General features: G+C 34.0%; 1 protein-coding gene across 2 annotated transcripts in view; it reads left to right on the top strand.

Annotated features, from left to right (window-relative positions):
• The window catches only part of CAPN7 (calpain 7), a 40,237-nt gene that overhangs the window by 4,052 nt on the left and 21,933 nt on the right, over window positions 1–14,252 (top strand). For both annotated transcript variants that reach the window (XM_034994503.1, XM_034994494.1), the window contains exons 3-8: window positions 3,883–4,040; window positions 4,923–4,990; window positions 6,943–7,143; window positions 8,505–8,591; window positions 12,123–12,249; window positions 13,261–13,346. In XM_034994503.1, the coding sequence (XP_034850394.1) occupies window positions 3,883–4,040; window positions 4,923–4,990; window positions 6,943–7,143; window positions 8,505–8,591; window positions 12,123–12,249; window positions 13,261–13,346 (727 nt within the window). The remainder of the gene's footprint in view (window positions 1–3,882; window positions 4,041–4,922; window positions 4,991–6,942; window positions 7,144–8,504; window positions 8,592–12,122; window positions 12,250–13,260; window positions 13,347–14,252) is intronic.

Here is a 14,252-nt window from a genome sequence, read left to right as displayed (position 1 = left end):
AAATGACTACAAGTTGACCCTTAAACGACAGGGATTTGAGCTGTGCAGGTCCACTTACATGCAGATTTTTTTTTGAAGATTTTATTTATTTGCGAGAGAGGGAGAGAACACAAGGAGGTAGAGGGGCAGAAGGAGAAAGACAAGGAGACTCCTCGCTGAGCAGGGAGCCCACCATCGTAGGGCTCCATCCCAGGACCCCGGAATCATGATGTGAACCGAAGGCAGACACTTAACCGACTGAGCCACCCAGGCACTCCTACGTGCAGATTTTTTACAGTACTGTAAATGTATTTTTTCTTCTTTATGATTTTCTTAATATTTTCTTTTGTCTAGCTTAGTTTATCATAAGAATATAATATATAACACACATAGAAAATATGTGTTAATCAACTTAGGTTATTGGTAAGGCTTCTAGTAGGCTATTAGTAGTTAAGTTTTGGGGGAGTCAAAGTTAATATGCAGATTTCCGTCAGCGCCACTAATCCCCCACATTGTTCAAGAGCCGTCTTTACTTGCCTTTAGTGTTAAAGACTTCAGCAGTATGTTCATGGTCTCTTCTATATCCGTATCCTCAACCTCAAGACCTTAGCTAAACTCTTTTTTTAAAACCATATCTTGGAAAGCAACATGTAAGTAGAGACCTGGAACGACTTGTATTTATTTTTGTAAACAGCATGGCAAATGTCATGAAACAAGTACACAGGCTTAGTGATCACAGTTTTGTTAGAAGTATGTGGCTGCTGTCAAAATCTGCTCTTGACGTGGATAGGAAAGAAAATGATCACCTACTGGCATTTTGTTTTAGAAATGCATTTTTCTCACTGCGTTCTTTTTAACCCTTTTTTACTGTGGCTATATAATAAAGCCAGAAGCAGCTTAGAGGACTCTTTATTCAGCATTGCCTAATGGACTTAGTGTTACTTTTTACCACTCATTCTGAATAGATAAGAGCAGTTATAAGCACATCATTAGGAAAAAGTAGATTCCATCATTGGATTTCTTGTTAGAACGATACCCTTAAGGATGAGATAGTTTAGTTTAAGACAGTGCCCAGAAATTGGATGTATTGGAAAGTGAACTGCCTGTGTAGCACGGCCTCAGCTGATAGAAAGTTATATTGATTCAGGTATCCAAAATACCATGTAATTCAAAGTAACTCCATTTTCCCAGCCAAATACATTTATAAAATATTTACAAAGGTGATATTTAGGCACGGAATGTAACAGCTCTAATCTCTTGAGAAATAAAGTTCCAGAAGGATTTTTAAAGCATAGCATACCTTAATTGTATTGCCAGCTTTTTGACCCATTATGTTCAACCTATGGAGTGTAATCTGTAGAGAATTAAATGGTTTCTTTAGCATTTCAGGCAATGTTTAAAACAAATTTTGCTGATAGACTCTTGAGAGTTAAGTTGATTTCTGAGTGGGGAAGGGTAACACAGTTTGAAATTCACCAGTGTAGTATAAAGAGCTCAAGACCTAGAATTACAAGATCTTGTAGCTTATAGCTACAAAACCTAGGCTAGATCAGTCATTCTCACTGGGAACAGTTTTGCACCTCGCAAGATTTTTGGTTTTTAGATTAGGGAGAAGTGGGGAGTATACTATGGCATCCAGTTGGGTAGAGGTCAGGAATCTTATTAAAAATCCTCCAATGCACAGGTCAGTCTACAGCAAAGAATTATCCAGCTGAACATGTTAGTAGTATGAGGCTGAGAAACCCTGGGCTATATATTTTTTTGGGGGGAGGGGGCTATATATTTTAATGTTTTGAGCTTTTGTGTCTTCATTTTGTAAATGGTAGATTAGCACATACTTCAGAGAGGTGTTTCTGAGAGTTAAAGTTCTAAAAGGTCACCACCATATCTTTAAGAGACAAAATATAAAGCTTTTTTTTTTAATAACAGCTTTATAGAGATATAATTCATGTACCATAAAATTCACCTTACTAGAGTATACAATTCAGTGGTTTTTAGTATGTTTCCTCTTATCCATTAGCAGTCATTCCCCATTCCTCCCACCCTCTATCCTCTTAACAGCCACTAACCTATTTTCTATCTCCCTGGAGTTGCCTATTTTGGACAGCTCATGTAAATAGAATCATCTATTTTGTGGCCTTTGGGGTTTGGCTTTTTTCATTTAACATAATGTTTTCAAGATTTATCCATGTTGTAGTATGTATCAATACTTCATTCCTTTTTATGGCTGAATAATAGTGCCGTCATATCAATATACTATATGTTGTTTATCCATTCATCAGTTGATGGACATTGGCTTGTTTCCACCTTTTGGCTGTTAATGAATAATACTGCTTTGAACGTTCGTATATATGTTTTTGTGTGGACATGGGTTTTTAGTTCTCTTTCTCTTTGATACGTGCCCAGGAGTGAAATTGCTGGGTCATATGGTAGCTTGATATCTAATTTTTCGAGGAACTGCTGAACTGTCTTCCGAAGTGGCAACACCATTTTACATTTCCATCAGCAATATATGAGGGTTTCATTTCCTTCACATCCTTATCAACATTTGTTATTTTCTGTCTTTTGTAATTTTAGCCACCCAAGTGGGTGTAAAGGTGGCATCTTAGGTTTTGATATGCATTTCCCTGCTGGCTAATGTTGTTGAGCATCTTCTCATGGGCCAATTGGCCATTTGAATATCTTCTTTGGAAAAATGGTTATACAGACTCTTTGCCCATTATGTAAGTCAGGGTTCTCCAGAGAAAAAGAACCAGTAGAATATATATAAAGAGATTTTATATAAGGAATTGGCTTATAATGGAACCTCATTATGGAGGCTAAGAAGTCCCACACTCTGCAGTCTGCAAGCAGGAATGACCCAAGAAAGCCAGTGGTATAGTTTATTTAGTCCAAGTCCAAAGGCCTGAGAAGCAGGGGAGTTGATGGTGTAAGACCCAAGTCCCAAGGGCAGGAAAAGACCAAAAAAAAAAAAAAAAAAAAACCAGTCTGGCAGAGAAGGCAAATTCTCCCTTCCTCTGCCTTTTTGTTCTGTTCAGTCCCTCAGTGGATTAGGTGATACCCACCCATATCGGGGAGGACAGTCTGCTTTTACTACCAATTCAAAGGTTAATTTCATTCAGAATCACTCTCTTAGACATACCTAGAAGTCATGTCTAGCCAAGTATCTGGGTACCCAGTAAAGTTGACACAAGTTGACATGATTGCTCACCACACTCATTTTCAAAATTGGAATTGTCTTTTTATTGTTTACTTGTAAGAGATCTTTGTATATAATCTTGATACAGGTCCCTTATTGATATATACCTTTATATTAAAAACAAATACTTATTTCAAAGAACAGTAAAAATATGTGATTATTTAATCTGGACTCAGATGAATGGGAAACAGCAGGAACTTTATCATCAGGGCCTAGGATATTGTATTACACAATTGTCTGTACTGAAAAAAATTTTTTTTTAATTACCTTAAAACATAATTGAGTTTCTTTAGGCTTAACATTTTCTAAGTTTTTTTGTTTTGTTTTTGGGAGTGGGGCCAGGGCTATGTAAGGAGGAGGACTGGTGTTTTATTTTCTTAAAGGAAGAAAGTGCTGGTAAGGAGAGAGAAATTCAGGGGAAATTTTTTTTTCAATAAATAATACATTTTTGGTATTTTTGGTCTCTGGTGTGCATTGTGAGATGAGTCAAACAAATGGGGACTCTTTTTTAGGCCTTAAAATTCAGATTGAAAGGAGTCATTTTTTAAGGATTATTTTTTGACCTTGCTAAGTTTTTTAAATGACAAATTATAAAGTTTTTATAAAGAGTATCTTAAATATATTAAAATGGTGTGTTGTTTCCTGCATATATAAGTACATATATAGGTAATAATTTCATCTATATGGCTTTCTTCCTGTCCTAGTTCAGTCAAAGAGTGCTGGTCCTTTGAAATCAAAACATCAGTTGGACTTAGAACGTGCTCATTTCCTTGTTACTCAAGCTTTTGATGAAGATGAAAAAGGGAATGTTGAAGATGCTATAGAATTGTATACTGAAGCCGTAGATCTCTGTCTGAAAACCGTATGTATAGCTACTAGTTAAATTTGGTGGAATTATGCTAAGAAATTTCTCTTACTAGTGAATTTTATTTAACAATTCCTTAAAGAAAAATAATTATAAATATAATTGTTACTCTTCATTAAAAGATGAAGAACAGAAAACTAATGATGGGTTTTAAACCTCTTGTTAAAAAATTGACAGTAGTAAGATTGAGTCATTAGGCAATGGTTTTTTTAATTATAGGTATTATTTTTTTAACCTGTTTAAACCCATATACCTAAAATTAACTTATTACAGGAAGAACTCATTACAAATCTATGAATTTAAAATAAACCTCCCCCTTCTTAAAAAATCTCTTACATTTAAAAATACGGTGGTGGTTTGGGAGAGCTTTATTGATTTGCAGTGTAAAATCTGTATGCTGAGTGGCTTTTACTGCTTCCTGAGGACCCTGGTTGGAACAGCTAAGTTTAGGGGCTCTAGTGCATAAGAGCAGTGCATTTGACAGGAATGTGAGGTGAAATGATAGAGAGTGGTGTTCTCAGTATTGTCAGAGGACTGACTGCCTTTTTGTTCAGGGAAACCATCTTGCCTGATTTCTGGAGGTAAGTGCTGGTCTCCTCAGTTTCCTGCTGCTCAGTTTCCATGGCGCCATGTTCTTACAGTTGTGGTTCATTTACCACATGAAGTGGTCTTCAGGTTTACCTCAATGTCAGGTTTTCAACACTATTTTAAATATACCTTTAAGGATGAAAACAAATTGTCATCTTTTTTTATTCTCTCATTATTTATGTATATATATTATATATAAAATATATTGCATTATAAGTTTTTTGCTTAGAAATATGAATCAAGCAAAGAAAAAAATTATGCTTCAGAATGTCTGTCTTTCTTTCTCTTAAGTCTTATGAAACTGCTGATAAAACTCTGCAAAATAAACTGAAACAGTTGGCTCGACAGGCACTAGATAGGTGAGTTTTGGTCACTCAAGTTCTTATCCATGGATAGCAGTGAACTATGTTACTTAAATTTGACAAATTTCTCTAAATATGTATAGAGTTCGTAGTAACAAACCTCCATCTTTAAGCTGAGATCTAGAGCAAGTCTACCTTCTTCCTCTGGGTGAATTTATTCCTCTCTAGTTCCCTGCTTTAAACTCAATAAATAACAAATCAGCCAAGACCTGTTTTATTTAGTTTTTGCTATGTGTAAAACAATGATTATGGTGTTTGAAGTGGAAGACTTCCTTCTGTTGTGTAACACCAGATTTCTGGGGAGAACTTCCAGAGAGCCTTCCAGAGCTACTATTAAAAGTAGAGAAATTGAGAATGAGCTGGCCTATAACCATTCACATATCCCAAATTATATAGGGTGTGTAACTCCTTCAACTCTTGGCTCAAATGTCCACTTTTCAAAAAAGCCTGCCCTAACCATTTTATTTAAAATGGAACCTCCTCCAGTATTTTCCTCCTGCTTGCCCTAATATTCTTTCCCAAAGCTCTTAACCACTTTCTAAGGCATATGAAAGTTACCAGTTTATCATGTTTGTTATTAATGTCCGTGTTCCTTTAAGCCCCCCAACCCTCCATGTAAACTCTGTGAGTGCAGAGAATTTTGTCTGTTTTGTTCAATGCTGTAACCACCTAGCAGAGTGCCAACATACCGTATGTGCTCAGTAGGTATTTGAGAATGAACAGATTTGCACAAGAGAATTATACCTCTTAAAGAGTGTTATAGATGAAGGAAAAGGATAGAAATTGCATTTTTAGTTACAGTATGAATTAATAAAATTACCTCCTTTTGAGGGTCTGACTTGGTAGCAATACCACCCCCAGCCCTTCTTTTTTTAAATTGAGGTATAACAGTCGTCCTTCCTTTTCATTGTCGTCATCTAACATTTAGTTTGTCTCTCCTGATTCATGAGGATATGGGCACTTAACACATAGTTATCTTATCCATTTTCACTTTTTTCACGAGTCAGAATCAGAGGTGATGTTTATTACCTGTGTGGATAACCCATCCAGTATCCTCTGAGTGCACCCTAAGCACAGAGGGGTGGGTCAGTCATTGGCTTCTTTGAGGGTCTTTTCAAAATTATGGATCCTCTTTCTAGGAGAAATGTACATAAAATTTTTTTCATGTGCATTTTATGTAATTTCAGAGTGTTAACAAGATTCCTGGAGCTCATATGTGGACCTCAAATTAAGAACTTCTGTTTTTTAGCTCGCTGAACTTTTGACAAAACAAAGCCAAAATTCCCTTGAATATCATGTGAGACATTCCATGATCAACTCTTGCCCCTGGTCTCCTCTCCTTCTGCCTCTTGTTTTTAACTTTTCATAGGGACTTCATCTATTTTTTTTGGAAGTTATCTTAACTCGCTATGCTGGTTCATACTTCTGCACATGCTATTCTCTACTTAGAATGCTCCCTCACTCCCTAGGTGGACTTCTCTGCAGCTCAAACATCAATTCAGAATAACCTCCCCCGACTCACTGTCTTTTCTTGGTCATTAAGTTAATATCTTTTGCCGTGTGTTCACTCACATATAATACTTCTAGCATCTGTCACTTTGGATGCAGTTGTCTTTCTTTCCCCCACAAAACTGTGAACACCTTAAAAGCGGAGATTGCATTTTATATTTTCTTGTATCCCCCTTACCTTGCATAGTATCTGACATGCAGTAAGTGCTCAATAATTGCAGTTGATACAGCAATAGTATCAATTAATGTGTATCAGTTGTGAAATACTTATTTTCGGAAGTAGCTTAAGAAGTGAACTGCTGACTGATATGTATGAATCTTATCTACTAATTTTACATTAGGAATGCTTGACTGGTTCTTGAAGTAAATTTTATTTTCTGGAAAGCTTAAATGTGAGAAGAAAAACTAGAACAGTTTTTCTGTACCTCTTTCTATTATAGAGCGGAAGCATTGAGTGAGCCTTTAACAAAACCATTATGCAAAATCAAGTCAACAAATATCAAACCAAAGCCACCTCCAACGAGAGCACATTTTCCACTAGGGACTAGTCCTTTCCTTGAAAGACCTCAACCCTTTATAAGTCCACAGTCATGTGATGCACAAGGACAGAGATATACAGCAGAAGAAATAGAAGTTCTCAGGTAAATCAGTTTATGATTCATTGTAATGAATAATTTTGTTAATATAATCAACACAGGTAATTTAATTTTCATTAGGTTTGCTGAGTTGTAATCACATCTTTGTTATAGTGTGTTGTGCTTTTATTATGAAATTATAAATTATATTGTCATATAGCCCCAACTTGAAATAGTTAAAATGTGTTATAGTATATTTTAGTGTTAGCATTTCTACTAGACATATGTTTTCCTAAAAATCCTAGCATACTTTAAAATCGAGCACTAAAGGTCAAACAGCAGAACAGAGCTGTGGCAGACCACTCATCATCTACGCAGCTAGTAACCAGAGCCCTGATGGGGAGAAAACTGTTACCTTCAAATAGTGTAGGTCTGGGTCAGCAAAGGGAAGCCTGAAGTGGCGAATAGTTTTTACATTTCTTTAAAGGGTTATAAAAGAGAAAACAAAAAAACAGAAGAATATGTGACAGAGACCTCACTGCAAAGCCAAAACGATGTACTGTCTGGTCCTTTTTACAGAACGCATTTGCCAACTCAGATACCGGTATGGAAGCAGCCTCAGGGGATATTAAAAATGCAAACAGCAAAGATGAGGAAATCCTTGTGCTTGCATTCTGAGCTGGTGTAGATGGGCTATATCTCTGAGCCAGAGTGGCTGCTCTTCAACTGGAAGAGATCCAAGCTGCTGAGAGCTGTGCAAGTCATGTAGTTGCTCACTTTTAATTTCCTAAAATTGCGCCGAAAGGGTTCCTTCGTTTGGAGCAGCCACCTGAAGGCAGTTTTCTTTTTTTTTCCTGCTGAAGATTTTAATTCTTCTAATGTGTCTCCTCTTGCCTGGAAAAATTGCATATGAACCCCCACAACACACAGCAAGACAAAGAAGGGTGGTTTTGGAGCTGAGAGACAGTAATAGTCCAACACTGAGGCTACTCAGCATCCATGTGCTCCTTTCTACACACCTTTGAATTTCATGCTACAACAAAAAAATAATATTTCTACCTAACAGAATTCAGCTATCCTTCATACAGGTGAAAAGTTCTCATCCTCTCAGAAATGAGGATACACAGTCACTCATTTTGTGTCTTGGTGTCAAGGATACTTTCAATACGTTTAGTGCAGGCTTATCTTGAGACCATAGTTTAGTTGTGAAGGATGTAAGTCTTAAAAGAATAAGTCTTACAGAATTGAATCATTTATTTTTTGGTATTCAACGATTTTGTGAAAATTTTATTAAAGATATCAACAACATGAGATTATCATTTTAATTTTATTAAAGTGCCATACTTTGTCATATAAATTTTGAATAAGATCAGTAGTTACGGTAAACTTGAACATTTACTTTAGATTTTTTTCCTTGTGTTTTGTAGGACAACATCAAAAATAAATGGTATAGAATATGTTCCTTTCATGAGTATTGATCTGAGGGAACGTTTTGCCTATCCAATGCCTTTCTGGTAAGTAAGCACTATTGTACTTTTTACTTCCGAGATGATTTTCGTTTTTCAGTAGTTTTTCCATACTCTGAAATCCAATTTAGCTCATAGCCTTGAAATTAAAATTTGTAATAAAAAAAGTTTGGAAAAGAGGTACAGTTGTGGAAAAAGGTAAGGCAACATAGCAAGAGTATCTGTGTGGGCATTTGCCTGGTAATGGGCACATATGGATCTCCTTTCGCCTACAGTTACACTAGCACAGTACCTGGCACAAAGTAAATATTTGTCAAATTGGTGTTTGAATCACAACAGCAAAGTCAGTAAAGAAAGAATGGAATGGAAAGTGGAATAGAATGGTGACAGTGTCGTTATTTACTAAAAAAAATCCAGTTCAAGAAAGGGTTAATTGTGAAAATGTTGGTTAGCACAGTCTTCTGGAACAGTGGCAGCTTGTGTTAAGCTTGTGTTAAAAATGTTATTTGGTTCATGACTCCCAGCTTCTACTAATTCTAAGGAAATAAAAGTTTGACTAAAGATGTGTTTAATAAGGGTATTCATCAAAGCATCTGTTACAGCAAAAAATTACTGAAACAAACTAAATATCCAACAATATGAGAATGAATAAAGAATGGCATATCTATGTTATTATAGTAAATGCTTATGCTACCAATAAAAAATACATCTTTGAAAGAGGTAGGGAAAATGCTTTCAATATAGTAAATTTAAAAACAGAAAATTTGGATGTTATATGTATATTTTTCTTTCATTTCATGTATTTATAGATAAATAGAAAAAATGATGTAAAGGTACATGTCAGACATTTACAGTGGTTATCTCTAGATAGCAAAACTGGGTGATTTAACTTTTTAAAATTTTTCAAAATTTTTGCAATGAGCATGTTCTATTAGAAAAAAATCAGAGTTGATGTTCATTACATGCCAGTTCTATAAAAGGCTCTGTAAAGAACAAAAGAGCTGCTTTCCCATTTTCTAGTGTTTTGCTGTTCTTAGATGGACAACAGTTCGACTTCTAGCCAGTGAGTTATCAACCTAATTTTTTTCACCCAGGCAACCGTGTGATGCTAGTCACTGATTGGAGTCTAAGAAATTTTTATATCTGAGAAGCTCTATATCATTGATCGATATTAAGGGCACAGATTTCTAGAGCCAAACTGTCCAGTTTTGTATGCTGTATGATGCTTGGCAAGTTGTTAAATCTGTCTCAGATTTTAAAATAAGAATAGAATCTAGCTCATAGTGTTACTGTGATCATTAAATTAGTTAATAAAATATAAAGCACTTAGTGCTTATTACATTGTTATATAATAAGGGTTAACTTAGAAAAATAATTATTTTTGTTAAATTCTAAATTATATTACAAAGTTTGGTTTTACATTTCAGATACTTCAAAATGTTTAAAATAAACAAGCAAACAAAAGTTTATCCCTTTGACCAGTAATTTCACTTCAGGAGACCAGTTTGAAAAAGTGTTCATAGTAGTCAAAGATTTATATAAAAGATACTCATCAATATTGTAATTGTGAAAGTGTGAATCAGTTATTCTAATACGCTCTTAAATGGTTATATCTGAGTAGGGATATAAACTTGTAGTTCCAGTCTTTGTGTAATAAGATAAATCATGTTTTTAGTGCTTGTATAACAGAACATCTATAAGAATAATACTACACAACCATGAACAGTCAGGTTTTCAAGAAATTAAATAACATGGGAAAATGCTTAAAACATAATTAAAACAGTAAAATATGATACCATGCAAACTCCCTGAATTTAGGCATAGCACTTGTGACAGTTGGAATTTTACATATTTTGTATAAGATTACCTAGTGCCAGTCCTCCATACTGGATTATGTTTCATAAGGACAGAGACCATGTCTCTTTTAATTGTGCTCCTGTGCGTAGTGCGATGTCTGGCATCTAGTAGATACTCAGTAAGTACTTGCTGAATTCATTAAATTTGGAGAAAAATCAAGAATAAATACTAGGTTACTCTAGCAAGATTTTTCCATTCTTGTTTTCTAGATTATTTTACAGTAGAGTAATCAGAAGAAAAAGTAACAGTAAATATTTCAAAATTCAAAGGTAACAGACTGATGAAAAGGGCTCTACAATTTATGAATCTTTGGTTAGAAAGATTGAGTGATTTTTAAACATTTTTTTTTTCTATTCGGCTCATGTATTTTTAAATCTTAAAGTAAGCATATTGAATATAAATTATATTTATAAAATATGTTTAATGTCTTTAAAGTTATAAGAAAACACTGAATTTGATAACTTAGTGGTGACTTTGAGAGAACAGTTATTAAGGGATCTTGGATTTACTCTGTATTCTCATATGGCAGGTTGATAATACAAAGTAATTAAATTACAGATTTGAATTAAACTTTTTTTACCCTAGAATTTTTTAAAATTTAAATTCTTCTAAATTTGTTCGGCTCACTTTCTATTTACAATCAGCTACTGTTCCTACACAGGTACCAAAATGTCACCAGAACACTGGTGGTTTCTATGAGATGATCATCAAAAAGTTTGAGAAGTGTTATATACAATAGTCTAAGAAATTTACATTAACCTTGGTTTATTAAACATTTACAGATGTCCTCTAATGAAGAAAATGTAGGCGTTTGTAGATCACAAATGACCACAAAAGCACCTTTCTCCTACTGTTAATATTTTTTTAAAAAACCATGTTATATTTGCCTCAGTTTGCATACCATAAACTTTGTATTATCCTAGAAATCTTAGGAAACCTGAAGACTGTTACCCTTAGAAGAGGTTTGAGGAAAGATGGGTGTTTTTTATTTTGTGCTATACATCAGTCTTAGAGAAATACCACCCAGCATATTCCCAACACGCAGTCAGAGGGTAGTGGGTAAGAATGTAGATCCGGCACCCAAGACCTGGATTCAAATGCCGCTACTGCCACTTTTTAGCTATGTGACCTTGGCAAGTCACTAAATCACTTTTAAGCCTTTTCCAGAAATATTTGCTTTAATGGAATTGTTTTAAGGATTAAATGAATAGTGTGTATAAAGTACTTTAGCATGATGCCTGGCACATGGTTGTTAATGAATAATTAACTACTCTCATTGTTAGCCTTGGAGAGAAGAGTTTGTCAAGAGCCATCGTAAGGATCTGTAGCTTCCTAGATCCTTTTGAATTGAATCAGCTTGTATTATTGTTAATGGTTCCATTTTATTGAAACTGAATTTTTTGAATATAACGATGCTAATGTAAACTTTTAAATTATATTCTTAAAGTAAATATAAGTGAATTTAAGTTGCTTTCCTGTTTGCAGTTATAAATTTATACTTTTTTAATCGAGAAGGATGAGCACATTGACTGGATTCATGGTTAAGTGTGAAGAGCCAGATTTGACCAGAGCATTATTTTAGGATGATGTAATAGCTATGATCATTATACCAAAAAAATAAATAAATAAATCTCTAGGAAATTTAATTTTGTTTTTGTGTCATTTTTAAAGATTAATTTTAGTAGGAGTAATAATAGTATTTAATTTTTATTATTGCCTCAGCGATAGATGGGGCAAGCTACCATTATCACCTAAACAAAAAGCTACATTTTCCAAATGGGTACGACCAGAAGACCTCACCAACAATCCTACAATGATTTATACTGTGTCCAGTTTTAGCATAAAGCAGGTAAACATTTTATATAATTTTATGTGAAAGCTAACATTTTGAAGTAATTTGAATGTAGATTTGGGGATTTTTTTTGGTTTTTATCATATATTTAGGTGCATGAGTATAATTGGAAAAATTATTCTGCACACTTTGACTTAGACATACTGAGATAATATGAGTATGAATAACTGGTTTGAGCAATTACAGATTTTTATATAGACCCTGTTTATCAATATGTTCTTGCAGATGAGAAGGTTGAGGATCTCAGCTTCACCTTGATAAGAGAATAGATTTTTTTTTTTTTTTAGATTTTTTTTTTTTTTAAAGATTTTATTTGAGAGAGAGCACACAAGTGGGGGAGGAGAGGGAGGAGTAGAGGGAGAGGGAATATTTCAAGCAGACTCCATGCTGAGCATGGAGCCCGACACGGGGCTCAATCTCCTGACCTGAGCTGAAACCAGGAGTTGGAGGCTTAACCAACTGAGCCACCCAGGCACCCTGAGAATAGATATTTTTAAAAAAGGAAGATATTAGGCTTATTTAAAAGACTTCAGTGGTGTAACAACAATATGGTTTTATTGCAAATTTTATTCAGTTAAGTTTTGCATTGAAGTACAGATGTCTTCCAGTTAGTATAAAAATAATGGTCCTGAAATACTATGATCAAGAATCTTTTGATGTGCATATTCAGTTTAGTTGGTCATATTATAATAAACTTTAAAAAATGCCTTTAAATTATCATTAAAAACTTGTGGGTTCAGTAAGTATGCTTTTTATCCTGTAAGAAATGTATCATCCATATTTATTCTGAATTAACTTTATTGAAATGTTTTAATCAATTTTTCTAGGATTTGTTTGAAGAAAATATGTATGAGTTGGCAGTATAGAATTTCTGTTTATTATTTTGGTATTCAACAACAGTTAACTCAGTCTAAAAAGTTGGCGGCGTAGGTGTAGTGCTTAAATATTGTGTAATGTTGAAATTACATTAATGAATTAGTTAATATGTTAATAAATTCTTATTAACAGACAATAGTATCAGATTGTTCCTTTGTGGCATCACTGGCTATCAGTGCAGCTTATGAAAGACGATTTAATAAGAAGTTGATTACCAGGTAAAATTTTGTATTTGTCCCTTTAGCCCTTTTCATATAATTATCTCGACTAGAAATTAACAGCTTAGGTCTTATCTGCGTAGAAAGTGAAGAAGCCATATTACTTAGAATATTGTGGCCCTATATGTTAAACAGATGATTTGTGAATGTGGAAAGATTTCCTAAAATAGTCTAAGAATGTATGCACATGTATTAATATATATGAAATTGGTATGTTTTGAAATAAAATTGGTCAAAGTAAAATCATACTTATAATATATGGTAGCCACCAGCCACATGTGGATATTGTATACATGAAGAGGGCTAGTCTGAATCAAAATGGGCTGTAAGTGTAAAATGCATCAGATTTTGAAAACTAAGTAAAAAAAAAATACAAAATTGGAAGATATCTCAAATTTTTATAGTGATTACACATTGAAATATGATTTTGGATAAGTTCGGTTAAATAAAGTATATTAAAATCTCACTTTTTTAACTTTTAATATGGCAACTGGAAAATATAAAACATTTCTTGCGGCTAGAACTGCTTTAGAATGTACCGAAATGTTACTGAAATAGCTTTTCTCTCAATTTTTTAAAGTTTTATTACTAAAGATCATTCATTGTAAAAATTAAGCATTATAATTTTTCAAGCATCTTTTCCTGAGTGGTTTTTTGTAAGTCCTAAGATTACAAAGGTAAATTAAACACAGACCTTAGTTTCAAGCTATTTGCCGTCTTGGATAAATAGATCATATAAGTAAATAATATGTAGTGTAAAAGAAAATTGATACTGATAACAAATGTCTTATTAGATAATTTTGTGTGACTTTATCAGAATTGTGTTAACTTTATCTCTGTGAGAGTTGTAGTTAGTTGCCTTAGTTCTTGTTAATTGAAATGGTCTCTTCTTGAACCAGTGAGAGA

The sequence above is a fragment of the Mirounga leonina genome, unplaced genomic scaffold (assembly GCF_011800145.1).
Source record: "Mirounga leonina isolate KUSES-001 unplaced genomic scaffold, KU_Mleo_1.0 Mir_115, whole genome shotgun sequence".
In the NCBI taxonomy this organism is placed as follows: domain Eukaryota; kingdom Metazoa; phylum Chordata; class Mammalia; order Carnivora; family Phocidae; genus Mirounga; species Mirounga leonina.
The sequence above is the reverse complement of the archived record's forward strand: the minus strand, read 5'-3'. Positions and strand labels throughout refer to the sequence as shown.